This window comes from Suricata suricatta, chromosome 10, assembly GCF_006229205.1.
Source record: "Suricata suricatta isolate VVHF042 chromosome 10, meerkat_22Aug2017_6uvM2_HiC, whole genome shotgun sequence".
Classification (NCBI taxonomy): domain Eukaryota; kingdom Metazoa; phylum Chordata; class Mammalia; order Carnivora; family Herpestidae; genus Suricata; species Suricata suricatta.
In genome coordinates, this window is record NC_043709.1 from 96,396,752 (window position 1) to 96,423,147 (window position 26,396).

General features: G+C 42.6%; 1 protein-coding gene and 1 pseudogene across 1 annotated transcript; one reads left to right on the top strand and one right to left on the bottom strand.

Moving 5' to 3' along the window:
- Nucleotides 1–5,712: 5,712 nt before the first annotated feature.
- On the bottom strand, nt 5,713–11,252 carry LOC115305318 (annotated as a pseudogene).
- A 9,842-nt stretch (nt 11,253–21,094) lies between these two features.
- NANOG (Nanog homeobox) lies at nt 21,095–26,127 on the top strand. The gene is made up of 4 exons (XM_029953163.1): nt 21,095–21,245; nt 24,014–24,279; nt 25,185–25,271; nt 25,771–26,127. Exons 1-4 carry the CDS (start codon nt 21,095–21,097, stop codon nt 26,125–26,127), a joined length of 861 nt encoding a protein of 286 aa, XP_029809023.1.
- Nucleotides 26,128–26,396: the final 269 nt, after the last annotated feature.

Consider the following 26,396-nt stretch of genomic DNA (forward strand, 5'->3'; position numbering starts at 1 on the left):
CCTCCCCGGCTCATTCTCTCTCTTCTCGTTCTCAAAATAAATAATAAATAAACTTAAAAAAAAAAAAAGAGGTTTCTGTACTTTTCACAGTGATTAACAAACAAACAAACAAAACCACACACAAAAAATAAAGGAGAAAAAAGAAAGGAAAAAGAAATACCCAATCACAAAAAGTCAAATATTGTATGAGTACATTTATATGAGATGCTTAGAGTAGTCAAATCATAAACAGAAAGAAGAATGGTAATAGTGGTTTCCTGGAGCTAGACAGAGGGAGGAAAGCAGAGTTACTGTAATGGGTAGAATGTTTCCATTTTACAAGGTAAGAGTTATGGAGTTAGATGGTGGTTGCATGGCATTAGAGATGTATTTATTACCACCGAACCACACACTGAAAAATTATTAAATGTAAGTTTTATGTTATGTGCATTTTATGACAATAAAAAATTGGGGGGGAATATGCAAAAACACAATGACCTCAGGACAGAGAAAGATTTCTCAAATACAACAGCAAAGCATTAAGAAAAAGATCGACATATTAGACCGCATTAAGATCTTCTCTTCATTAAAAGATATAAAGAACTAATACAAATCAATAAGAATCAAATGGGCAAAAGAGCCAAGCACACATTTCACAAGAGAAATGCAAATGCCCAGTTTTATTGACACTGACAAGGAAATGCCAGTTACAAACACTATGATATATAATTATATACTCACTCTTAAGGATAGCTAAAATTTTTTAAATTGACAGTGTCAAGTATGGACAAAGATGCAGTAGCTGAAAAAAACTGTTCTGCAACATATTTTGAAATTAAAATCCTCATACTCGGGCACCTGGGTGGCTCAGTCAGTTGAGTGACTTTGCCTCAGGTCATGATCTCACAGTTCATGAGTTCAAGCCCTGCGTGGGGCTCTCTACTGTCAGCACAGAGCCTGCTTCAGATCCTCTGTGCCCTTCTCTCTTTGCCCCTCCCTGATCGTGCTCTCTCTCTCAAAAAGAAATATTTAAAAATAAAATAAATAATAAAAATATTCATATTCTGTAAATCAGCAATTGCACTACCCAGTATATGCCCTTAGAAATGCTTACATACACCAGGAAAAATATACAAGAATATTGCAACATTGTTAGCAACATCCCTAAACTGGAAACAATCCTTACCAACTTAGCACGCATATACATCTCTTTAAACCACATTAAATCTCCAAATAAGGCAAATAGCAAAATCACACTTCTGCCTAACATAATACAACTATTCTGCATATAACAAAGAACATGCTCTCTCCCAATAAGACAATGCAAAGTCTGAGTGATGTTCACTCTTCTCTCTGATATTCTGTAACTTAAATACTATATTGTAAAGTTAACTATTAATATATCTAGAAAGGACCTTTCAGGAAGTAATGAAGGTTGAATGAGGTCATAAGGGTAGGGCCTTAATCCAACAGGACTGATGTCCTTGTAAGAAGAGGAAGAAACACCAGGAGTTCACACACACACACACACACACACACACACACACACACACACACACACAGGGAAGGCTGTGTGAGCCTCACCAGGAAGGCCACCGGGGGCAATCCTACAGGAGAGTTCTCACTAGACCCAACTGCAGGGGCCAAAGGCAGGCTGCCCCAAAATGTGCCACTTTGGCATATTGATTATTTTGGACAGAAGGTACTTTTAAGGGGCGCCTGGGTGGCTCAGTCGGTTAAGCCTCTGACTTCGGCTCAGGTCAGATCTCACGTTCGTGGGTTCGAGCCCCGCGTCAGGCTCTGTGCTGACAGCTAGCTCAGAGCCTGGAGCCTGCTTCCATGTCTGTGTCTCCTTCTCTCTCTCTGCCCCTCCCCCTCTCATGCTCTGTCTCTCTCTGTATCAAAAAATAAAACATTTTTTAAAAAATTAAAAAACAAAAAAAAGTTACTTTTAAGAGATAGCCTAATCAATAAAGACACTCAGATCCTTCTCTGTCCTCCTGAAAGCAAGAAATAAATCTCCCATGTGGAAAGTAGCTTCCCTCTACCCGGAGGTAAGGAGACATCCTTCTCTAGAGACAGGAAATTCAGAATCCAGAAGACGGTATAAACAACCCTTATTGCTTTGTGCTAATTTACTACCCCAGCTAAGATTCTTTTTTCTTTATTTATTTTTAATGTTTATTTATTTTTGAGAGAAAGAGAGGGCAGGAGAAGAGCAGAGAGAGAGGAGGACACAGAATCTGAAGCAGGCTCCATGTGGTCAGCACAGAGCCCTATGCGGCATTCGAACTCACAAACTGTGAAACCATGACCAGAGCTGAAGTTGGCGCCCATACCCTAACCCAAATTCTGTTTAGAATTTTATCCTTAATGGAAGCTCCCAAAATTAAGTTTTCTTTCTCCTCTCAATTCGTCACAGATTTATTGCTCTGTCTGAACAGTATAAAAACTGCCCGTCTTGGTTATTTCTTTATGTCTCAGTCCTATTTGGGCCTCTATTTGCATGTAATAAAACTTTGGGTTTTTCTCCTATTAATCTGCCCTACATAAATTTAATTCTCAGTCCAGCCAGATGACATGTGGACTAAACATAATTTCTTCCTCCCCTTCACAACCCTACAAGCACCTTAATCTAGGACTTCCAGCCTCCAGATATATAAGAAAATGAATTTCTGTTGTTTAATCCACCGAATCTGTGGTATTCTGTTATGGCAGCCGGAGTAGATTTATACAGTAACAAAAAAAGGAAGAAACACTTATAACAATCACAGTCTGTTTCTGCAACTGCTCACATGGTCAGAGATGGTATTTTTCTTTCTTTCATTACCCGTTCCGTATTCCCTTTGAACCCAGTAAGTAAGCAGTAGAGATCTAATGTAAGTATAGTGAATATAGACAACAATACTGCATTATAATCAAACCTATTAAAAGACTAGAATATATCCTTTTTGTCCTCAACAACCACTTGAGCTGGTAATTTTTTTTCCTGGTAGTGACTTAAACCTTCATTCCTCAGGGATCTAAGCCACGAATGTCCTCACTAGATTGGGTTATCGTAATTTTCTATTGACCTTAATGGTAGGACATGATGTCTAGACCAGCAGAGCATAAGACCATGGTGAATAGAAGCAAAAATTTTGCTAGTGGATCACTAGAGATAGTAATAGGGGATATCACTCCTATTTCTGCACCTTGGATTCCTGGACATGTAAATTCTGGCTCTGGGAAAACAAGACCAAGTATTGGATGATGATTTAGAGCACACACACACTAAAGGAGGTCACTGCCCCAGCCCCGAAAGGTATTGCTACCTGGCTGGCCTTGTAACTGAGTCTTCAAAAGTCTGTTCTAGTATTTTATCAACCCTGCTACTTTAGGATGATGGGAAGCATTGTGAGACCAGTGAATTCCATAAGCAGGAACTAACTGCAGCATGTCTTTGCAATCAAGTGAGTTCCTCAAGCAGAAGCCACACTGTGTGGATAATGCGTTCTGTAGGTCCACAGACGGCAGTGTTGGCAGATGCACTGCACTCAAGGAAGGCAACTTCATACGCAGAGTAATTGCCTATTTCAATAAGAACAAAGTGTTCCCTCTTCCAAGGTGGAAGCCATCCAGTGTGGTCAACCTGCTGCTAGGTAGACAGCTAATCACCCACCTAAGGGACTGGTGCCATGTTGGGGACGTAATATTGGTCTTTGCTGCAGGCGCCTGGACACTCAATGGGGGAAATAGCCAGGTCAGTCACCAGGAGTGAAGGTCCAAACTACAGAGTCTGTACACAACCTCCATCCCTGTCATCATTTTAGTCCCCATCACACCCTATTGTCTCCTGGACTCCCTGCTGCACTTCAATGGGAGTGAGATCTGCCAAAGATTGTTCCTATTGAAATGTTTATTTTACCCTCAAATGACTATTAAGTGCGTGTGGGGCAGGGGAACTCCAGGGTGGCTCAGCCCATTAAGCTTCAGACTCTCAATTTCAGCTCAGGTCAGATCTCACAGTTCCTGAGATCAAGCCCAGGCTCTGAGCTGACAGTGTAGAGCTTGCTTGGGATTCTTTCCCCCTCTCTCCCTCTCTCCTTCTCTCTCAAAATAAATACATAAACTTAAAAAAACAGAAAACGAACAAACAAATCTGAATGAAGTGTTACTAAAACACTATCCAGGAGCGCCTGGGTAGCTCAATCCCTTAAGTGTCTGACTTTGGCTCAGGTCACGATCTCACAGTTCTTGAGTTTGAGCCCCTCATCGGGATCTGTGCCGACCTCACCTCAGAGCCTGGAGCCTGCTTCAGATTCTGTCTCTCTCTCTCTCTCTCTCTCTCTCTCTCTCTCTCTCTCTCCCCCTCGCCCACTCGTGCTCCATCTCTTTCACTCTCAAAAATAAATAAACATTTAAAATTTTAAAAATAAGTGAATAAAAATAATAAAATACTAACCAAATAATTTTACCATAAGCCTAGTACATGCATTTCAAGGTTCCATTGCTAGAGATCTTTTTATAATCAGTTTAATCATGAGTAACACTTATATAAAAGAGCATATGAACACATGTATTTAGATGTGATCCTTGCCCCTTACCCTCGGATTTATGTAACAATAAGCCAATAATTCTGCCAGGCTCTGAACCCCCAGTGACCTCATCCCAATTTCTGGAAGCAAAAAGATGCCTTGTCACACAACTTTTTGTAAGTTGTAATAAAATAAAGCCTAAGTTTTCTTACCTTTCTCTAGGAAATGATCAGTTATTTCATAAATACTAAAGCACTTCTCAGAATTCATTTTATGAGTTTGTTAATTAAACACATTTGGCAAGAACTGACCACACAAAAATTCCTTTCAGATTTGGTCCACAAATTCACTTAAAATGTTGGAAATTTAAAACCTTCAAGACAACAAGGGAGTGGAAAATCCCTACTCCTAGCATGTTGTAATTGCTAAAAGGATACACACACAAACTAAAGTTCTGCTCACAGAAGGCACAAACTATAAAAAGGATATGCTTTTTGAGGAAAAACAAAGAATTAGCTGATATCCTTCTTTGTTTTGTTAGCTAAGATGAAGTTAGACAATTCACGATCTACTCCTGTGACCAAAAAAAAATGAAAGATAAAAAGCTTAATTTGTCAGTGGGGCACCTGTGTGGCTCAGTCAGTTAGGCATCTGGCTTCAGCTCAGGTCATGATCTCACGGTTCGTGGGTTCAAGCCCCGTGTCAGGCTCTGTGCTGACAGCTCAGAGCCTGGAGCCTGCTTCAGATTCTGGTCTCCCTCTCTCTCTCTGACCCTCCCCTGTTCACATTCTCTCTCTCAAAAATGAATTGACATTAAAAATTTTTTTGAAAAAAAAAGTTTAATTTGTCGGGACACCTGGCTAGCTCAATTGGTTAAGGGTCTGACTTCGGTTCAGGTCATAATCTCATAGCTCCTGAGTTTAAGCCCCGCTTTGGGCTCTGTGCTGATGGCTTAGAGCCTGGAGCCTGCTTCTGATTCTGTGTCTTCCCCTCTTTCTGTCCTTCCCCTGCTAGCACTCTGTCTCTCTCTCTCTTTTTCTCTCTCTACAATAAATAAACTTTAAAACATTTTTTAAAAATTTGTTTTACTACATACTTTCTAGCCATTAAGTAAGATGTAATTATGGAAGATGAAAACTGCCTTCAAACGGGGTGGTAATAGCAGCTATCAAAGCAATATTCAAGCATAATTTCAAGGATGCTTTCAGGTTTAGAGTTAGATTTCTTTGTCAAATATCTTCACAACTTCTGGGAAACCTGGATAGCTCAGTCAGCAGAGGGTCCAACTTCGACTCAGGTCATGATTTCACAGTCTGTGAGTTTGAACCCTGTGTCGGGCTCTGTGCTGACAGCTCAGAGACTGGAGCCTGCTTCAGATTCTATGTCTCCCTGTCCCTCTGCCTTTCCCCCACTCGCACTCTCTCTCTCTCTCTCTCAAAAATGAATAAACATTAAAAAATTAAAGATGGCACAAAACATACACATAGACCAATGGAAAAGAATAGAGAATCCAGAACTGGGCCCACAAATGTACGGCCAATTAATTTTGACAAAGCAGGAAAGAGTATCCAATGGAAAAAAGACTGCCTCTTTAACAGATGGTGCTGGAGAACTGGACAACAACATGCAGAAGAATGAAACTGGACCACTGTTTACACCATACACAAAAATAAACTCAAAATGGCTGAATGACCTGAATGTGAGACAGGAAACCATCAAAACCCTTGAGGAGAAAGCAGGAAACAACCTCCTTGACCTCAACCACAGCAATTTCCTACTCGACACATCCCCAAAGGCTAGGGAAATGAAAGTAAAAATGAACTATTGGGACCTCATCAAGATAAAAAGCTTCTGCACTGCAAAGGAAACAATCAAGAAAACTAATAGGCAACCGACAGAATGGGAAAAGATAGTTGCAAATGACATATCAGATAAAGGGCTAGTGTCCAAAATCCACAAGGAACTCACCAAACTCCACACCCAAAAAACAAATAAGCCAGTGAAGAAATGGGCAGAAGACACAAACAGACACTTCTCCAAAGAGGACATCCAGATGGCCTACAGGCACATGAAACAATGCTCAACATCACTCATCATCAGGGAAACACAGAACAAAACCACACTGAGATACCACCTCATGCCAGTCAGAGTGGCTAAAATGAACAAATCAAGAGACTATAGATGCTGGCGAGGATGTGGAGAGACGGGCACCCTCCTACACGGTTCGTGGAAATGTAAACTGGTGCAGCCGCTCTGGAAAACAGTGTCGAGGTTCCTCAAAAAAGTATCCATAGAACTCCCTTATGACCCAGCAATAGCACTGCTAGGGATTCCCCAACAGATACAGAAGTGCTGATGCATAGGGGCACATGTACCCCAATGTTCATAGCAGCAATGTCAACAATCGCCAAATCATGGAATGAGCCTAAATGTTCATCAACTGATGAATGGATCAAGATATGGTATATATATACAATGGAGTACTACATGGCAATGAGAAAGAATGAAATATGGCCATTTGTAGGAAAGTGGATGGACCTTGAGGGAGTCATGCTAAGCGAAATAAGTCAGGCAGAGAAGGACAGATACCATATGTTCACACTCATAGGTCTAAAAAGAGAACAGGAGAAACCTAATGGAAGACCATGGGGAGGGGAAGGAGGAAAGAGAATTAGGGAGAGAGAGGGTTGAAAAACCTGAGAGACTATTGAATACTCAAAAAGAACCGAGGGTTGAAGAGGGATGGGGGAGGGAGAAAAGAGGTGGTGGTAATGGAGGAGGGCACTTATGGGGAAGAGCACTGGGTGTGTTATATGGAAATTAATTTGACAATAAACTTTAAAAAAATTAAATATAAAAACTTTTTTTAAAAAGTCTTCATTGGGGTGCCTGGGTGGCTCAGTCGGTTAAGCCTCCAACTTCGGCTCAGGTCAGATCTCACGTTCCTGGGTTCAAGCCTCGCATCAGGCTCTGTGCTGACAGCTAGCTCAGAGCCTGGAGCCTGTTTCAGATTCTGTGTCTTCTTCTCTCTCTGCCCCTCCCCCCCTCATGCTCTGTCTCTCTCTGTATCAAAAATAAATAAAACATTAAAAAAATAAATTAAAAAAAAAGTCTTCACAACTTCATTAAAAACTTTGTCAACACTTAGAGGCATCTATTTTCTTTCTTTCTTTTTTTTTTTTTGCTTTTTAAATTTTATTTATTTATCATGAGAGACAGAGAGCATGTGTGCATGGGGGAGGGGCAGAGAGAGAGAAGAGGGAGGATCCCAAGCAGGCTTGTAACTGTCACTGCAGAGCTTCCACCTGGGGCCTGAACTCATGAATGGAGAGATCATGACCTAAGTCAAAATCAGGAGTCAGATACTCAACCTACTGAGCCACCCAGGCCAGAGGCATCTATTTTTTTCAACTTATCCCCATCTCATCATATCAGTCAATAATTGGCTTTTGTTGCCTGATGATAGATCTGAATTCTCTTTTCCATGTTCTCTCTGCCGTCATCACTTCCACCATAACTCTTTCTCCTCTCAAGGCGTCCTTCAATAGTATCTCACTATTACAATCAAAAACAGAATGAAAGATCCATCTGCCTTCTCCTCCATGGTCTTGTTCCAACCTTGAAGATTGTCTGATTTCTTGGAAACCCATCAATCAAGAATCTATTCTGAGCACTGGCAGCCATTGTTGATCCATTTTCTTCTATGACAAACTGATGGTTATCCCAACTGGCACGATATTTCCATCTTTTTTTTTAATGTTTACTTTTGAGACAGAGAGAGAGAGACAGAGCGTGAGCAGGGGAGGGGCAGAGAGAGAGAGGGAGACACAGAATCTGAGGCAGGCTCCAGCCTCTGAATTGTCAGCACAGAGCCCAATGCAGGGGTTGAACTCACGAACCGTGACATCATTACCTGAGATGAAGTTGGATGCTTAACCAACTGAGCTGCCCAGGCACCCCACAATCTCTCCATCTTTAATGGACTTTTCAGTGAGTTTACCATCTTGTGCATCTGGAATCTTACCTCCATCACGAAGACGTTCTTCTGCAGATAGGTATGGGGAGCTGGTTTTCTCTAGGATGCACTGGGTCTCCTTGCCAGCGCTGGGACAGCCAAGGATGAACATGATCAGTGGTTTCCCCATGCAGTAAGGACAGAGGAAAAGTGGCTGGAGGGTCAGCAGCTGGAAGCTAAAGCCCAGGACTTGCCTCAGAGGCTCAGCATACACCACGTCTCAACCTGACCCTAAGCGAACTGACAGCACCAGGTATGATGACATTCTTAACTCACTTCTCTGAGATAGAAGTCCCTCCTTTGTACTCCTGCCATATCTCACACACATTCATACCCCAGTTCCTTAACATTCTTAGTGCACGCATTTGTTCACATGGCTTCTTTTCCATACTACGGTACAAAGCACTTCCTATACCACAGGAAGCATGCGTGATTCATTTCTTTCTCCTAGCACTGGACATTTCAGAGATGCTTAATAGGTATTTGTTGAGTAAATGAATTAATGTATTCCCTAAAACATAGCTTGCATTGCAAAAATAATAACAAGGGGCATCTGGGTAGCTCTGTCGGTTAGGCGTCCGACTTCGGCTCAGGTCATGATCTCACTGCCCATGGGTTCAAGCCCTGTGTTGGGCTCTGTGCTGACACCTCAGAGCCTGGAGCCTGCTTTGGAGTCTGTGTCTTCCTCTCTCTCTGCCCCTCCCCCACTTACACTCCGTCTCTCTCTCAAAAAAGAATAAACATTAAAAAATTAAAAAAAAAAAGAATAAAAAAATAAAAATTAAGAAAGAAAACAATAATGGCTAACATTTATGGAGTACTTGCAAACTACCACGTGCAAATCTGATCAGCTTGTATTATCTCACTGGTTGTTATTCTTGGGAAGGAAACTGCAGCACAGAAACGTGAAACTTGTCACAGAGCTAGTGGGTAGAATAGGTATTCAAATTCAGGCTGGTGGGGGCACCAGCCTGGCTTAGTCAGTAGAGTTGGGTGTAGAGCCTACTTAAAAAAAAATTCAGGGGCGCCTGGGTGGCTTAGCCGGTTAAGCCTTGAATTGGGCTCAGGTCATGATCTTATGGTTTGTGGGTTCAAGCCCATTATCAGGCTCTGTGCTGACAGCTCAGAGCCTGGAACTTGCTTAGGATTCTGTTTCCCTCACTCCCCACTTGCACTCCGTTTCTCTCTCAAAACTAAATAAACAAATAAGCGCTGCCTTATTTCACATCTAAAACACAGAAGACATTGACAAAGGTCTAAGAGACATTGGTTTTTGAGATTCTGAGCCTTTAACAAAAATGCAAACTGGCCTCCTGGAGTGCTGGAAGGCACTCCCAAGTGGTGTTTGCCACTTGATCTGCATACATAAATTAAAGAATTCATTAAGCTGTACAACTTGAGATTTGTCCATTCTATGCAAGTAATCTCTCAATTTTAATAAAAAAAAAGCGCTTTGCTTCATCTTGCCCTAACCCTTTCTAGTACGTTCATCAAATTCTTCCTTAAATTTGAATTCCTTTTTCAACATCAAACTATTTGCCTTAACCTTGAACACTTTTTCACAATTAAACTTATTTACTCCTGGAAGGCAGGACCCTCCTATCAACTCTTCCTCTATTCCTTTCATAATATTACAACACTCTGGGTCTGGAGATACTCTGAGTACAATATTTGGATGTGGAACTTTGAGAGGTAACAGCTTTATGCCATTCCACTACCAGCTAATGAGAGCGACCAGTTAGTATCAGATTTTTCCCTCTATTCTCCCTCCAACCACCACCTCTACTTCCCTCGGCCCCTCCCACCATCTAATTTTTCCAAGTTCTTCTTCCTCGTTCTCTCACACCTACTGAGAAACTGAGGGGCCTAGTTCTCTTCTGGGCCAATTATGACACACCATTCTAGAGCAGTTTTCTACTCTGGTAAATTTATGGTTGACTGTCCTTAGGTGGGCCTCCGCTCCCTGCGGGCTAGCCCTACTGGGGATGAAAAAGGATTCCCTTTTTACCTTGGGTCCAGATCCCCTGAGGGTAGGGTGGGAAAAAGGGAGTAGCCTAGATATCATAGTGTTGCTCAGGGTCAAGGCTCTTTGACAATTCAGTTTACCCTTGAGAGGTCTCCACAGGGAGACCTTAGAATTTGCTACACATAGGAATTTAGTTCTTAAATATTAAAAGCCTTTGGAGTAAACTCTGACAAATGCAAAACCAAACCACAGGAAAGAAGTTGGTTGGTTTGGGGGGATTTTTCTTTAGAGTTCTTGTTAATTTTCCAGTTTCCTGAATATCAGTGTTTTAACCACAGGAGCTGACCCATTAATTCACTAACTAGTATAGAAGGGATCCTGGGTAGTTCAGTCGGTTGAGCCCTCCGACTTTGGCTCAGATCAAGATCTCACGGATCATGACAAGCCCTGAGTTGGGCTTGCTGCTGTCAAGCAGAACCGGCCTCGGATCTGTCCCCCTCTTTCTCTGCCTCTCCCCAGCTTTCTTTCTCTCTGTCAAAAATAAGCATTAAAAATAATACTTAAAAACATACACATTGAGATTTTTTGCTACTGCTACACACTGTATTCTAGAGCACTGGTTCTCAAACTACTGGGTGCACAAGAATTACAGATTCTTGTAATTTTGAATCTGAATGACAGATTCTTGGGGGCACCTGGGTGGCTCAGTAAGGTAACTATCTGACTTTTTTTCAGCTCAGGTCATGATCTCACAGTTCCGTGAGACGGTGCCCATGTCCGACTTAGTGCAGACAGCTCGCAGAGCCTGCTTGGGATTTTCTGTCTCTTCCTTTCTGTCCCTCTCCCACTAGCATGTGCACTCTCTCTCTCTCAAAATAAATAAAACTAAAATAAAATACAAGACAGATTCTTGGGTCCCATTCCCAGAGATTCTGACTCAGTACGTCTGGGATAACACTGAGCCCATGATTTTGATTTCTAACAAAACATCAGGTGATGCTGATGTTGCCAGAAAGGACTCTACTTTGAGTAGCATTGCATTAGGTTATAGTAATAAACCTGGCCCTTATGGAGTTATTATTCCTGCCAATTATTATTATTCCAAACACAACAACTTATGACTAAAATGCAGTGACCATGGCTGTGGGAAGATTTGAGTACAGAAGAGAGACATCTAATTCACCAGGTGAAGGGGACTGTGGAAGGTGATGCCTAATCTGTGTCTTTTTTTTTTTTTAATTTTTAAATGTCTTTTATTTATTTTTGAGAGACAGAGAGAGACAGTGCGAGCAGGGGAGAATCAGAGAGAGAGGGAGACACAGAATCTGAAGCAGGCTCCAGGCTCTGAGCTAGCTGTCAGCACAGAGCCTGACGCGGGGCCCAAACCCACAAAATGTGAGATCATGACCTGAGCTGAAGCGGGCGCTTAACCGACTGAGCCACCCAGGTGCCCCTGATCTGTGTCTTAAAAGATAATTAAGGAAGGAGTGCCTGAATGGCTCTGTCAGTTAGCCTCCGACTTTGGCTCAGGCCATGATCTCAAGGTTCATGAGACGGAGATACATGTCAAGCTCTGTGCAAACAGCTCGGACCCTGGCTTGTGTTTTGGATTGCTTCGGATTGTGTTTCCCTTTCTTTCTGCCCCTCCCGCTCCCCTGCTCACTCTCTTTCTCTCAAAAATAAATAAACATAAATTTTTTTAATTAAAAAAATATAAGGGGGGAAAGGCTTAAAGAAATAACTAAAAATGAACCAAGCAAAGCCCAGAAGGGAAGCATTTAGGACAGAGGGGATTACTTGGGTAGAGCCATTTGCCAAAGATTGGAACTGACTTGAGAGGCAGGCAGAGTGTCCACTGCGCGCTGCCTTAGACAACATGTAAGCAGAGGGACAGGAAGGCTGGATGGGAAGTAAATCGCTCCGGCACACAGTTGCTTCAGTGTGTGGAAGGTTTACTGGAGGTGTACAGACATCTGGGCAAGAGCTGGTACTTGGACAAGGGTCGCATGAGGCCATTGAGATGGCAGCCCCAGTAAGTGGTGTGACATCGGTACTGACTGACTGCATAGAAGTTTGGGTTGTGGAAAAGGAGTCAGTGATGTCTCACATATTTTGTTGGGTGAATTTTTTTAAAGATTTTTGGGAGGGGGCCTGCGTTGCTTTGTCAGTTAAACAACTGATTCTTGATTTCAGCTCAGGTCATGATCTTGTGGTTTGTGCGTCGGGCTTTGTGCTGACAGTGTGGAGTCTGCTTGGGATTCTCTCTCTGCCCCTCCCCTGGTCATGCTCACGCTCTCTCTCAAAAATAAATAAACATTTTTTTAAAAGATTTTAATTTTTAAGTACTCTCTACACCCAACATGGGGCTCGAACTTACAACCCTGAGATCAAGAGTCACATGCTCTAGCGACTGAGCCAGCCAGGCGCCCCTGTTGGGAGAATGTTTACCAAACTTCAAAACTTGTGCTCATGACAAAGTCACTAATGAAATGAAAGTGGCCATGAACTCCTTGAACTGGGTGACAGATATATTACAAAGGTGTGAAGTTTTTCATAAGTTTCTTTTAGGGGGAAAACGTGTGGTTTTGCTCTTATAGCTCTAACAGACAAAATAAGTGGAGAATACGCTTTTGTGATTGTAATCTCTAAAGCAGCCAGGTCTGGTGGTGTAGTTCCTGTTGCGACACAGGTAAATTGAGAGCAATCTTACTCCCAGGAGCCAGAAAGATGGATTGTTCCTTGCAAGTTAAGGTAGACTTTTTTTAGAAGAGCTTCAGGCTCACTGAATACAGTTCAGGGGACTTGAGGCAAAGAGCATTGTTGCTTTTTAAAGATTACTACATTGAAATGCAATTTTGGATATTTAAATACAAGGAAATGGCTCCTACCCTCTATTACCTTACAAAGTCCTAGTTCTCATTTAAACCCATTCCTTCATCAACAAATAATGATCAAATATCCATTATTTTCCAGGTACTTTTCTAGACGGTACTTCTCAAACAATGGCATGCTAAAGGATCACCTGGAGAACTTAGCTTTTTTTTTTTTAATTTTTTAAAATTTATTTTTGAGAGACAGTGTGAGCAGGGGAGGGTCAGAGAGAGAGGGAGACACAGAATGTGAAGCAGGCTCCAGGCTCTGAGTTGTCAGCACAGAGTCCGACGCGAGGCTAGAACTCATGAACAATGAGATCATGACCTGCCGCTCAACCGACTGAACCACCCAGGGGCCCCTAAAGTTTATTTTGGGAGAGAAAGAAAGAGAACCAGCAGAGGAGGGGCAGAGAAAGAGGGGGAGAGAGGATAAGGGGGGGTCCATGCTGATGGCAGAGGCCCCCAGTGTGGGGCTTGAACTGACTGAGCCACCCAGGTGCCCCATGCTTAAGAATTTTTAAGTTTTTATTTAAGGGGCACCTGGGTAGTTCAGTAGGTTAAGCATCAAACTTTGGCTCAGGACACGATCTCACAGTTTGTGGGTTCAAGCCCCACATCAGGCTCTGTGCTGACAGCTCAGAGCCTGAACTTTGCTTCACATTCTGTGTCTCCCTCTCTCTCTGCCCCACCCCTGCTCACATTCTCTGTCTCAAAGAAAATGAATAAACATCAAAAAAAATTCTTTTAAGTTTTTAAGTAATCTCTACATCCAACATGGGACTGGAACTCACACCCCTAAGATCAAGTGTCAAATGCTCTCCTGACTGAGCCAGCCAAGGGACCCATCACATATATTTTAACAATATTTTTAGTTTATTTTTTTATTTTAGTAATAGCTACACACAACGTAGGGCTTGAATCCATGACAAGATCAAGAGCCACATGCTCTTCCGACTGAGCCAGGCAGGGGCCCCTTAGCTTATATTTTAGTTGTAAGGAAGTAAAAGATGAGAGGCAGATAAGAGATGATACAGACAGGTAGTGGATACATCAAATATATATTGTGTCAGATGGTGACAGGAGCTCTGAAGAAAAACCAAGTGGAAAACGATAGGGAGTGTGGGACATTATTGAGAAGGTGATATTAAGGATGTAAAGGAGTAGAGAGATCAAGTTGTTGAGATTTCTAGGGGAAGGACTGATTGGGAGAGATAAGAATGATAGCAAAAGCCCTGATTCTGGAGATTTCCTGGCTTGTTCCAGGACTGGTTAGGAGGTCAGCTAGGAGGGTGGAGGACGTACGGTGACGGGACAGAGTTAAGTACAAGGCAGGAAGAGGGTTTGCGTAATCCAGGACTTCAATCTGTGACTCTAAATGTGAGAACGTCAAAGGAGGATTTTTAAGCAAAGGAATAGCTGGATATGACTTAACAAAAATTCATTCTGGGGGTACCTGGGTGGCTCAGTCGGTTGAGCCTCTGACTTCAGCTCAGGTCAGATCTCACGTTCGTGGGTTCGAGCCCCGGGTTGGGCTCTGTGCTGACAGCTAGCTCAGAGCCTGGAGCCTGCTTCCAGTTCTGTGTCTCCTTCTCTCTCTGACCCTCCCACTCTCATGCTCTGTCTCTGTACCAAAAATAAATAAAACTTTTAAAAGAAAAAAAAATTTCATTCTGGCCAATATGAGACTAGATAATAGGAAGGCTAGGGTGCAAACACAGAGACCAGTTGGGAAGCTACTAGAATAATCCAAGGGATAGATGGTTGTTTAGATAGAGTGGTAACCTTGGAGATACTTTAGAAAAGGTCCAATGCTGCTTGGATTGGCACACTTGCTAGAGGACACACAGGATTTCAAGCCCCTGGCTCTCTTGTGACACAGGCAATAACAAAATAAATAAATGTTTTTTAAAAGAAGTAACCATGGGATACCTGGGTAGCTGACTCTGTTAAGCGTCAGACTCTTGATTTCAGCTCAGGCCATGATCTCACAGTACGTGATTTCAAGCCCTGCATTGGGCTCTACACTGACAGTGTGGAGCCTGCTTGGGATTCTTGCTCTCCCTCCCTCTCTGCCCCCCCCCAAATAAATAAACATTAAAAAAAATAAAAGAAGTAACCATTTCTTGTTACTCTGCCAATTCTCTAAACTCTGGCCCATGTGATGATCAAAATTCACTCCCACAGTGGGGTGCTTCAGTGGCTCGGTTGGTTAAGCATCTGACTTTGGCTCAGGTCATGATCTCACGGTTTGTGAATTTGAAACTCCACATCGGGTTCACTACAGTCAGCGCAGAGCCCCTTTTGCCTGCTTGAAATCGTCTGCCTCCTCTCTTTGCCCCTGCCCCCCCACAAAGAAATAAACATTAAAATAAAATACTCCAGCAATTGAAGAAACATTGGAGGACACAAAAATTAAAAGAAAGAAGACATTGGGTTCTAGATATATTTTGAAGGCACCATGAACAAAGACGGCTTTAAGGTTTGGGCCGGAACAACTAAAAAGACAGAATTGTTATACACTGAGATGGAGACTATAGGAGGAGCCTGTCGACAGAGGAATAGTGGGAGTTTGGTTTTTGAAATACTAATTTTGTGAGGCCTTATAGAAATCGAAGTGGGGGGTGTTAGGTAGGCAGTTGAATATCTGAGATTGAGTCTGGGGACTAGGTCCAGGATAAAGATGTACATTTGAAGGTCAAAGGCATTTAGATGGTATTGAAAGTAATAAGACAGGATAAGATCACCATCATGGTGAAGAACATAGAAAAGAGGTTTGAGAACTAAGCTTTGGTACATGCTAACTTTTAGATGTAAGGGCATCGATAAGAAGCAGACAGCAGAGAACCATCAGGCCAATAGGCAGAATGCCAACAGAGTATAACCTAAGGAAAGGAGATTTAAGTCAAAACTTATAGTTTCTTGGAGCGCCTGGGTGGCTCAGTCAATTAAGCGTCCAATTTAGGCTCAGGTCATGATCTCATAGTTCATGAGTTTGAAGCCCATGGGCCCCACTTCTGTCAGCATGAACATCCTCTGTCCCCCTCTCTCTACCTCTCCCCTGCTTTCATTCTCCCCCAAATAAATAAATATTTTAAAAAACAACTTAGGGAGCACCTAGGTGGCTCCGTCAGTTGGGCGTCCGACTTCAGCTCAGATCATGATCTTGTGGTTCGTGAGTTTGAGCCCCACGTCGAGCTCTGTGCTGACAGCTTGGAGCCTGGAGCCTGCGTCAGATTCTGTGTCTCCCTCTCTCTCTGCGCCTTGCATGTTCACACTCTGTCTCTGTGTCTCAAACATAAATTTAAAAAAATTAAAAAAACAAACAAGCAACTTAGTTTCTTTTTTACTACTTGTGGTCACTTCTTACCTGTCAGGTCTCTTGACCTTATTTTCCAATGACCCATTATTTTCTCTAAAATAATAAAAATAATAATTCTATCTAATGATCCATTATTTTTTCTAAAATAATAATAAGGGGCGCTTGGATGGCTCAGTCAGTTGAGCGTTCGGCTTCGGCTCAGGTCATGATCTCACGGTTCATGGGTTCAAGTCCCTCATTGGGCTCTGTGCTGGCAGCTCAGAGCCTGGAGCCTCTCAGTGGATTCTGTGTCTCCCTCTCTCTCTGATCCTCCCCTGCTCATGCCGTCTCTCTCTCTCTCAAAAATAAAAATAAAAACATTTGAAAAATAATAAAATAATGAATAATTATATAATATATAATAAATTATTATTATTTTCCAAACGTGTTTATTTCTAAAGTTCCCTTCCCTATGCTCTCAACAACTTTCCATCTCGGTTCAATAGAAAATCCTCCAAGAAGGCTTTGCAGATTCCCCTCCGCGGACACACCTTCCCTGTTTGTGCTCCCTTGGCATCTGGTACAAACCTCATTTCTTTTTTTTCTTTTCAATGCTCTCACAGGACATTCTGCCCTTTTCTTTTTCTTTTTCTTTTTTTGTTTTTGGTCAGTTTTGATCTACTCTATTAAACTCTTAGCTCCTCAAAATTAAGATGAAGTTTAATTATTTCTTTTCTTTCTAGCACATGATAGGCACTCATGAATTGTTGGTTGAATAAGCAAGAATAAACAAATACACACATATGTCTGTACAAACGTAGACAAGAAATAGTTCCTTATAGATGGGTTTATTAGCCAGAGTGAAATAATGTGAAGAAACTTATATGACAATTAAGTGAAAAGAAGCCTATCAGTTTGGACACACCCAAGTCAACTCAAATGGACAATGAGTGCAGGGTAAAAACAATGATGAATCACTAATACATCCCAAGATCCCGCCAATGATACATTAATTCCATGTTTGATGTATACACTATGCCTAAAAAGTGAGGGTCAGTAAAGTCTACATTCATTGTTCTAATGATGGACACTTCCTCCTTTTCATGGCAGGTCAGCAAAATCAGGTGTGAAGTTGGGACACCTGTGCTCTTAAAAGATTACATCACCCAATGTGCATTTCTTACCTTGAAAGTGAGGAAGAAATCTTACCTGAAAAATACTTTTCATTTTTAGTATCTAGCTCTTTTTTTCATCTCCTTCCGGATAGTGGTCCTAGGAAAACAAAATCTAAAATCACTTTTGCATTTGTAGCCCTGGACACATTGTAACACACCCCTCCTCCACCCACACAGCCCACCCCAACGATTCCAAAGTCTCAGACACCTGCCTAAGCATTCTCAACCTTATTCAAATTGCTTTCCTGGGCAAAGAATGTAGTTAAGTTTGCCTTCTAGCTACCAGCCCCCTTCCCTTTGGTCTTACTTTCCTGGAGGCTCTGACCCTGGATACAATAAGACACAGATGGGGGATGGGGTGGCTTCAGCCCAGGCTTTCATGCAAAGACCAAAGAACAAAGCTTCAGGTACCTGCCTTTTAGAGAGCTGCGGGCAAAGTAAGGTGTTTGGTGACCTTGACTGTACTCATTTACCAACTGTGCGAACTGAGAGGCAAGAAACCAAGTCTTCTGTTTTTTAATGTATTTTTGTCCCAGTTTTTATTGAGATGTAATTGACATATAATTATATTAGTTTAAGGTGCACAGCATAATGAACTGATATACGATATATTAAAAAATGATTACCACAATAAGTTTAGTTCACACCCATCATCACATTCCCTTTTTTAAAAGAAATCATATTCTCTGGAGTGCCTGGGTACCTCAGTCAGTTAAGCATCCAACTTCGGCTCAGGTCATGATCTCACAATTTGTGAATTCTAGCACCATGTTGGGCTCTGTGCTGACAGCCTGGAGCCTGGAGCCTGCCTTGAATTGTGTCTTCCTTTCTCTCTGCCCCTTCCCTACTCGTGCTCTGTCTCTCTAAAATAAAATTTTAAAACATTAAAAAAAGAAATCATATTCTATTTCTAATGAGACAGAGACTGTCTGCCTGAGCACATTGTATTTCCGCCCACCTTTTCCTTGACCTTCGTGTTTGTATTCCTTTCCCCTCCATTAGGACAGTCTCAGAAGACAAAGTAAAGATCACACAGAATTTATCTCCATGCTTTGGTCACAGCACGGATATCATCCACACCAACTGGCATCCTCGAGCTATGAACAAAACTCTCTTTGCGTGGAAGCAAAGCCACCAGCTCCAGGTGGAGACCCGCGCAGCAGAGAGTGAGCTGGGTCAGTCAGCCTTGCAGCGCAGAAAAAACACGTAGTTGGAATTTGCCAAGGGTTTACTTTTAGGGGTGGAAGATTGGAAAAGAGGAAAAAATATTAGGCTTCTCCAATATTAATTTAACTGTTTATTTTTATTTTTGAGAGAGAGAGAGAGAGAGAGAGAGAGCGCGCAAGTAGGGGAAGGGCGCAGAGAGAGGGAGACAGAGTCTGAAGCCAGCTCCAGGCTCTGAACTGTTAGCATAGAGCTGGACGCGGGGCTTGAACTCATGAAAGGTAAGATCTGGACCTGAGCCGAAGTTGGACGCTTACTCACCTGAGCCACTCAGGTGCCTCAGGTTTCTCTAATATTGAATTAGGGAGTGGGGAGGAAAATTGAAAGCTGCAGACTGTTATCTTTGTCTATAAATATGGTACTGCCGAAACCCAACCCTAAAAACTGCTCCTTTGAAAAACTAACTGAAAATAAACAAAGAATCAAGGTGAAACAGGGGTGGAGAAGATTGCAGGACATGGCAGAATTGCCTGGCCAGAGAAGGAAAAGCTAATGTAAAAAAGAGCCAGAGAGGGGTGCCTGGGTGGCTCAGTCGGTTAAGCGTCTGACTTCAGCTTGGGTCATGATCTCACAGTTTGTGGGTTTGAGCCCCGCGTCAGGCTTTGTGCTGAACTCTTGCTCAGAGCCTGGAGACTGCTTCCGATTCTGCGTCTCCTTCTCAGCCTGCCCCTTCCCTGCTCGTGCTCTATCTTACACTGTCGCTCAAAATAAATGTTAAAAAAAAAAAAAAAAAAAAAAGCCAGAGAGGGGAAAGAGAGGCTAGAAGATGTTTGCTTAAGAAGAGATGGGAGGTCCAATATGGATTCTAAAAGAAACTTGTCACAAATGCATCGGCAAATCCATTTACAGGAATATCATTTACTGAGAGAATGTTCTTCTCCACCTCTCTCTTTTTAATTGAGTTGGTTTGCAGGTCAAGAAATTTCATTATTTTACATGTAGGAATGCCCCAGAAAAAATAAATAGGGGGGTTTCTCAATCTATCATGTTGTTTGCTGGATTAAAATAATAATCACAACAAAAAGGTAATTTCAAACTTGGAGGTCATGAGCATAAGATAAAGATAGAATTCCTATTAATAGCCCCTGCTTGTAAATCACTGTGTCAACTATTATGAGGATTTAGCGCTTTATTTTCTCTAATTTTTACAGCAACACAGAAAAGGTACAGATGAGGAAACAAAGTCGAGATTCTATCCAGCAACGTGTGTCTAAAAACTACTGAAAACTTTTGCATACTGATGGCATATGCATAATTACCTACCGGGCACCAAAGTCAGCAGCAGATACTCAGGTCCCTTCCTCGGGCTTTTGTTAAGGAGAAACAGTCCTGGGCGAAAGACTTGCCTGTCTCTCTGAAAACTAAAAAACAATAAGAGGGAGTTGAAAACAAATACTATTTTTAACATCAACTGATGCCTTAGCAACATACAAGATGTGTTTTATTGTGACCTTACGGGGACTCAAGACCAAACTAGAGCTACGTGGCTACGTGGTTGAAGTTTCCCCCGTACCTAGCTCGATGTTGAGATCCTGAGGGGTCTTAGATCAAAATATTAATTACCCTAGTGGGAGAGTCAATCGCCTGAGGTAGCCTCAGGTGCATCTTTGATTTTAAATATTGGAAACGTGGTGAACCCAGAAATACTGAATTGTTGGGTTTACTTTTTCTCCTAGGTTCTGTGGCCCCAGTTTTCCCGTTCCCCACCCAGTCTGGCCTACCCGGCAGCTACCTTTTGCATTACAATGGCCTTGGTGAGGCTGGCAGACAGGATTAACTTAGAATTCACGTGGGTGTGTGTGGGCGTAGGACTGCCGGGAGGGGCGGGTCTAAGGATGGGTGCTTTTTCCTTATAAATCTAGAGCCTCCGAAATTTTCGCCTTTTGCTAAATTGGGTTGGTTGGCGCTTGGCTCTTTCGCCTCTTCCTTTCTTTCTGGTACTCTTATATCTGGACATCTTCACGTTTCTCTAAGTTCTTCCATCTAGACAACATAAGGCTGTATCTCCCTCTTTTTTCCCCTCCCTCTCTTTTCTCGACTCAGCAACATGAGCGTGGATCCAGTTCAACCCCAATGCCAGGCTTGCCCCGAAGCGCCTGATTCTAGGGACGCTTCTCCAATGCCTCAGATTTATGGGCCTCAAGAAAATTATGCATCCTTGCAACTGTCATCTGCTGAGACCCCCAACATGGAGACCGGTAAGAGAAAATTCATCCTTGAAAGGCTGATTTCCTTGAGGGAGAGTGAAATTTAAGGAGGGGAAGGGTCATTTCATTTCCCTCGTGAGCAATTACAGCCCATTAATAGAGGCAGGTGCACTCTATTAATCCACTCAACACCTTGTCCCAGTTGTAACTTGGTGGAGTGTGCCCATCCACCTAGGTCCCAGATGTCAGGTAAGAGACCAGGGCTGCAGGATGCCCGCATTTCAACTGCTCACTGGACATTTGAGAGGTTACGTGCACAGGCACTGTGGAAACACAAATGTGTTGTGATCAATCAGTATACATCTTAATGGACAGGGTGCTGAGCACCTAGTAACAGTAAATGTTACCATTAAGCCAGAAGTCCTAACATCACAGCTAGGGGTGGGGGATGCGGTGAGCAACATTTTTTTGATTTGTTGGGGTTTCAAGGAGTACCAGAAATGGCGTGGCTAATTAATGAGTCTCCCCTTGTTGAAATGTTTCACCTTCCAGCAACAGCGGCAGCTGCCTCTCCTTCTCTTTGGCTCTGTGTGTGTCAACTGGGGCAGTTCTGAATTTCTGAGAGCCTGCTATGCTCCAGTCTCCCATATCCTGAAGAAATGTTCACCACATTTTATGGTAGAAGATCCCAGAAAATTTAATCTGCTGACATTCAGCGGCTAGAGCCCAAATTTGAAACCCAATTTGGCTTCTAAATTGGTAACCGCAGGTGTGGGGGGGGATGATCAGGAGACTGTAAAGGCAGTACCCCGTTTTTGTAAATCAATTCGGCAGGAATTGTTAAACCTGAAAATGTAAACAAACTTTGACCCAAGAATAACCGCTTTTAAGATCTATGGTAAAAATAACCGTTTAAAAATTCTTTACATGATTTTTCCCCTAAAACTAAGCTGTGGAGAAGGACTAAGACACTGCTTTATTGGAGTGTTAGAGTTTAATGTTCCCGTTTTCCTAAACTTCTTGTTAATACCCCTTTGTAATTCCAAACGTCGAAAATATAGCACTGGATTGTGAGAAATAGTTTGGGAATGAGTGAGGGGGCGGTGTCCTCCTTAGCAAGCCAAGTACAAGTTTCTAGAGATCATTTTTTGAGGAGATGCCGCCACTGAAATCCTTGGTCTCCCCCTCCTTTCCTTCTTTGATCTTTCAAGAAGCACAAGATTCTGCTTTTGCGTAGTAAAGGCTGTCTCTTTATTCCATGATGAGGTTAGGAACTAAGCGTTTAAATGGCTACTAAATCTAGGCAATATTTTTTTATTTGGGAGAGAGCGAGCGAGCGCGCGGGCGCGCGCAACGGGGGGAGGGGAGGAGAGAGGGGGACAAATGATCCAAAGCGGACTCTGCTTGACTGCAGGGAGCCCAATGCGGGTTGCTCGAACTCGCAAACCGTGAGATCCAGATCTGAGCTGAAGTCAAGACACTTAACCGACTTCAATCACGCAGGTGCCCCCAAACTGCATTTTAAAGAGTCCCCAGAAACTGATCCTACAGTATTTTTAAATATGATGTAAGTGATGATAAGGTTTACAAAAGGGAGTTAAGGAAGGCACATGATGGAGCGAGGTGGGGGGCTCCAGTGATCATTCCCACCTTTCTGAATAGCCACAGCATGGGCTTTTGAGCATCGATTTGCAGTAGAAAGCTTTTGTCAGAGGCTTGAGGGGGATCTGGCTGGCTCAGGCAATGGAGCATGTGACTCTTGATCTCAAGGTTGTAAGTTCGAGGCCCATGTTGGATATGGAGATTACTTAAAAATAAAATCTTGGGGGCTCCTGGGTAGCTTAGTCGGTTGGACATCCGACTACGGCTCAGGTCATGATCTCACAGTCCATGAGTTCGAGCCCCGCGTCGGGCTCTGTACTGACAGCTCAGCCTGGAGCCTGCTTCAGATTCTGTGTCTCCCTCTCTCTCAGACCCTCCCCTGCTCGCTCTCTGTTCTGTCTCTCAAAATAAAGACATTTAAAAATAATAATAAAAAAACAATAAAATCTTGGGGCACCTGGGTGGTTCAGTGGGTTAAGCGCCTGATTTCAGCTCAGGTCATGATCTCACAATTTGTGAGTTTGAACCCCACATCAGCTCAGAGCCTGGAGCCTGCTTCGGATTCTGTGTTTTCCTCTCTCTGCCCCTCCCGTGCTTACACTCGGTCTTTCTCTCTCAAAAGTAAAATAAACATGAAAAAAATTTTTAATAAAATAAAATCTTTTTATGTTTTGTAATTTGTTCTTGAGAGAGAAAGAGACCACGCGAGCAGGGGAAGGTCAGAGAGGGAGGGAGACACAGAATCTGAAACAGGCTCCAGGCTCTGAGCAAGCTGTCAGCACAGAGCCTGATGCAGGGCTTGAACCCACGAACCGTGAGATCATGACCTGAGCTGAAGCTGGGATGCTTAACTGACTGAGCCACCCAGACGCCCCTAAAATAAAATTTTTTATGAGACTGATGCGCTGCCTACTGCACTAAGAGGCACCTTAAAATAAAACCTTTTAAAAGAAAGTTTGAGTCCACTCTGCTTCCCAACAAATATACTATTGGCCATGTCCCTTGGGTGTAAGATGGTGACAATTAGTAAGGTACTGGATTGGTATCCTACAAAGATTAGTAAAGTGTTGGGGGGGGCACAAAAGAGTTAAATTCTTACCTACTACCTGATTCAGAGGTTGTGAGGATTCTAACAAATGCTTTGGAAACCATAAATTTGCAAGTGTGATTTGATATTTGAAAGGTTTTAGAGAAAAGCATTGTTTTACTCCCAACAGTCTCTCCTCTTCCTTCCTCCATGGACCTGCTTATTCAGAACAGCCCAGATTCTTCCACCAGTCCCAGCGTAAAAGTGCTACCCACTTCTGCAGAGGAGATCACCGTGAAGAAGGAAGATCCAACTCCAGGCAAGAAACAGAAGATCAGAACTGTCTTCTCTCAGACCCAGCTATATGTACTCAATGACCGATTTCAGAGACAGAAATACCTCAGTCTCCAGCAGATGCAAGAACTTTCCAACATTCTGAACCTTAGCTATAAGCAGGTAGAGTTTGCTTTATTCTTGCAATGAGAAATAAAAATGCTAGCAGATGAGTCTTCCTAACATCTGTATGGTATGTGCTTATGTTCCCCCTACAAATAATTTTTATGTTAAAGTAGGATCTTTGTGGTGTATGGTGACCATTTTTAAAATATTCTATTGTGTTAATGTGCCATGATTTATTTAACCACTTTTTTTTAATGTTTTATTTTTGAGAGAGAGACCGCATGAGCAGGGGAGGTCAGAGAGAGGGGGACACAGAATCTAAAGCAGGCTCCAGGCTCTGAGCTGTTAGCACAGAGTCCAATGCTGGGCTGGAACCCATGAACCGTGAGATTATGACCTGAGCCAAAGCCAGAAGCCAGATGCTTCTGAGCCACCCAGGCGCCTCTTAATGTCATTTTCTACCTAATATTTTACAAATCCTCTGGAAATTTAACTTGATTGTGTGCTGCAATATAACTTGATATTTTCTAAATAGTTGTCCTCGTAGTATATTTCATAATTCTTGAGTTAAAATGACCATGATTAACATGTTAAATGGAAGTATGCTTATGGAGAAGCTTTTTATTGCAAACAAAGTACCTTTAACTGACTATGGCATGGCTAAACTATGAAAGGAGAGATAGGTAGACATTTAATGTTAACTTTCTAGAGTAGTTATGCAATGGGTCTTCCTGCTCACACAGGTTGGATTTATTTAAAAAGCAGCCAACTGACTTGAAGGGCTTTGACATTCACACAAAAAATTTCAAGATTTCAGAAAGAACCTGAGAAGTTTCACTTTTGTTCCTAAGCTTTAGATAGTCATAATTGCCAGGGGGAAAAATTGTTAACAACATTCTTTGATCCCTCGTACAACCACAGTTCTGGTTTTTAATGTTTTCCTGTCATTTGTTTCTTGGTAGGTCAAGACATGGTTCCAGAACCAGAGAATGAAATGTAAGAGGTGGCAGAAAAGCAACTGGCCAAAGAATCACAACATTGGGACTCAGGTAACAGGAAACTTCTTTTCTTCCCATCTTCTTTTTCTTAAGTAGCCTCCATGCTTTTCTTAAGTAGGCTCCGTGCTCAGTGTGGGGCTTGACCTCACAACTCAGATCGAGACTTACATGCTCTATTGACTAAACCAGTCAGGCGTGCCTCTGCTTTTCGATTTAAAGAAAAATTTTTTTTAAACATTTATTTATTTTTGAGAGAGAGACAGCACGAGCGGGGGAGAAGTAGAGAGGGAGACACAGAATCTGAAGCAGGTTCCAGGCTCTGAGGTGTCAGCACAGAGCCTCATGCAGGGCTCAAACTCCCTGACCATGAGATCATGACCTGAGCTGAAGTCAGACCCTTAACCGACTGAGCCACCCAGGTGCCCCATGCTTTCTGATTTTCAGTGGCTTTTTAGTTTTGTTCATTGCTAAAGCATTAAAACCCCAACCACAGACCATCCTGATTTTTTCTTCTGGCCTTTTCATTCGTTAATCTGTCGTTCTCTTTCAGAACAGTTCTGCGACTCCAGAGTACCCAGGCTTCTATTCGTATCACCAGGGATACCTGATGAACACTTCCGGAAACCTTCCAATATGGAGCAACCAGACCTGGAACGGCCAGTCGTGGGGGAGCCAGAGCTGGAACAGTCAGGCCTGGTGCCCCCCAGCCTGGAACGGCCCGCTGCACGACTGTGGAGAGGAATTTCCCCAGCCCCAGATCCAGTTCCAGCAAAATTCCGTCAGCAATTTGCAGTCCATCCTAGAAACGGCTGGGGAAAGCCATAGTGTCCTACAGCAAACCCCTAAATATTTTGGTGCCCAGCAAATAATGGATTTCTTCCCAAATTACTCTGAACATACAGCCTGAAGATGCGAGACGATGAGTACGTTAATCAATCTCCATTTGGGCGGTGGTGGCTGTATTCCTTCTAGGATTTGTCTGTTAGGGTCCTGTATATCTGCCTTGATATTCTGTTTTTTGTTATGTTTATTCCATCAATCAAGGTAGTAAGAGGAGTCTGATCAAAGAGGATTCCATAGCTTTGGCTGCTATGCACAACATGCTAAAAGATGTTTCTGGCTATAGATAAGTAGATATAATACTAATTTGGATATATCTTTAGGCTCCAGAATTGA

Bases quoted from the DNA above. Each gene is read 5' to 3' on its own strand.
- NANOG (XM_029953163.1), top strand. From the start codon at position 21,095: ATGAGCGTGGATCCAGTTCAACCCCAATGCCAGGCTTGCCCCGAAGCG. The intron at 21,246-24,013 runs GTAAGAGAAAAT...TACTCCCAACAG, and splicing joins GACCCCCAACATGGAGACCG to TCTCTCCTCTTCCTTCCTCC. The intron at 25,272-25,770 runs GTAACAGGAAAC...GTTCTCTTTCAG, and splicing joins ATCACAACATTGGGACTCAG to AACAGTTCTGCGACTCCAGA.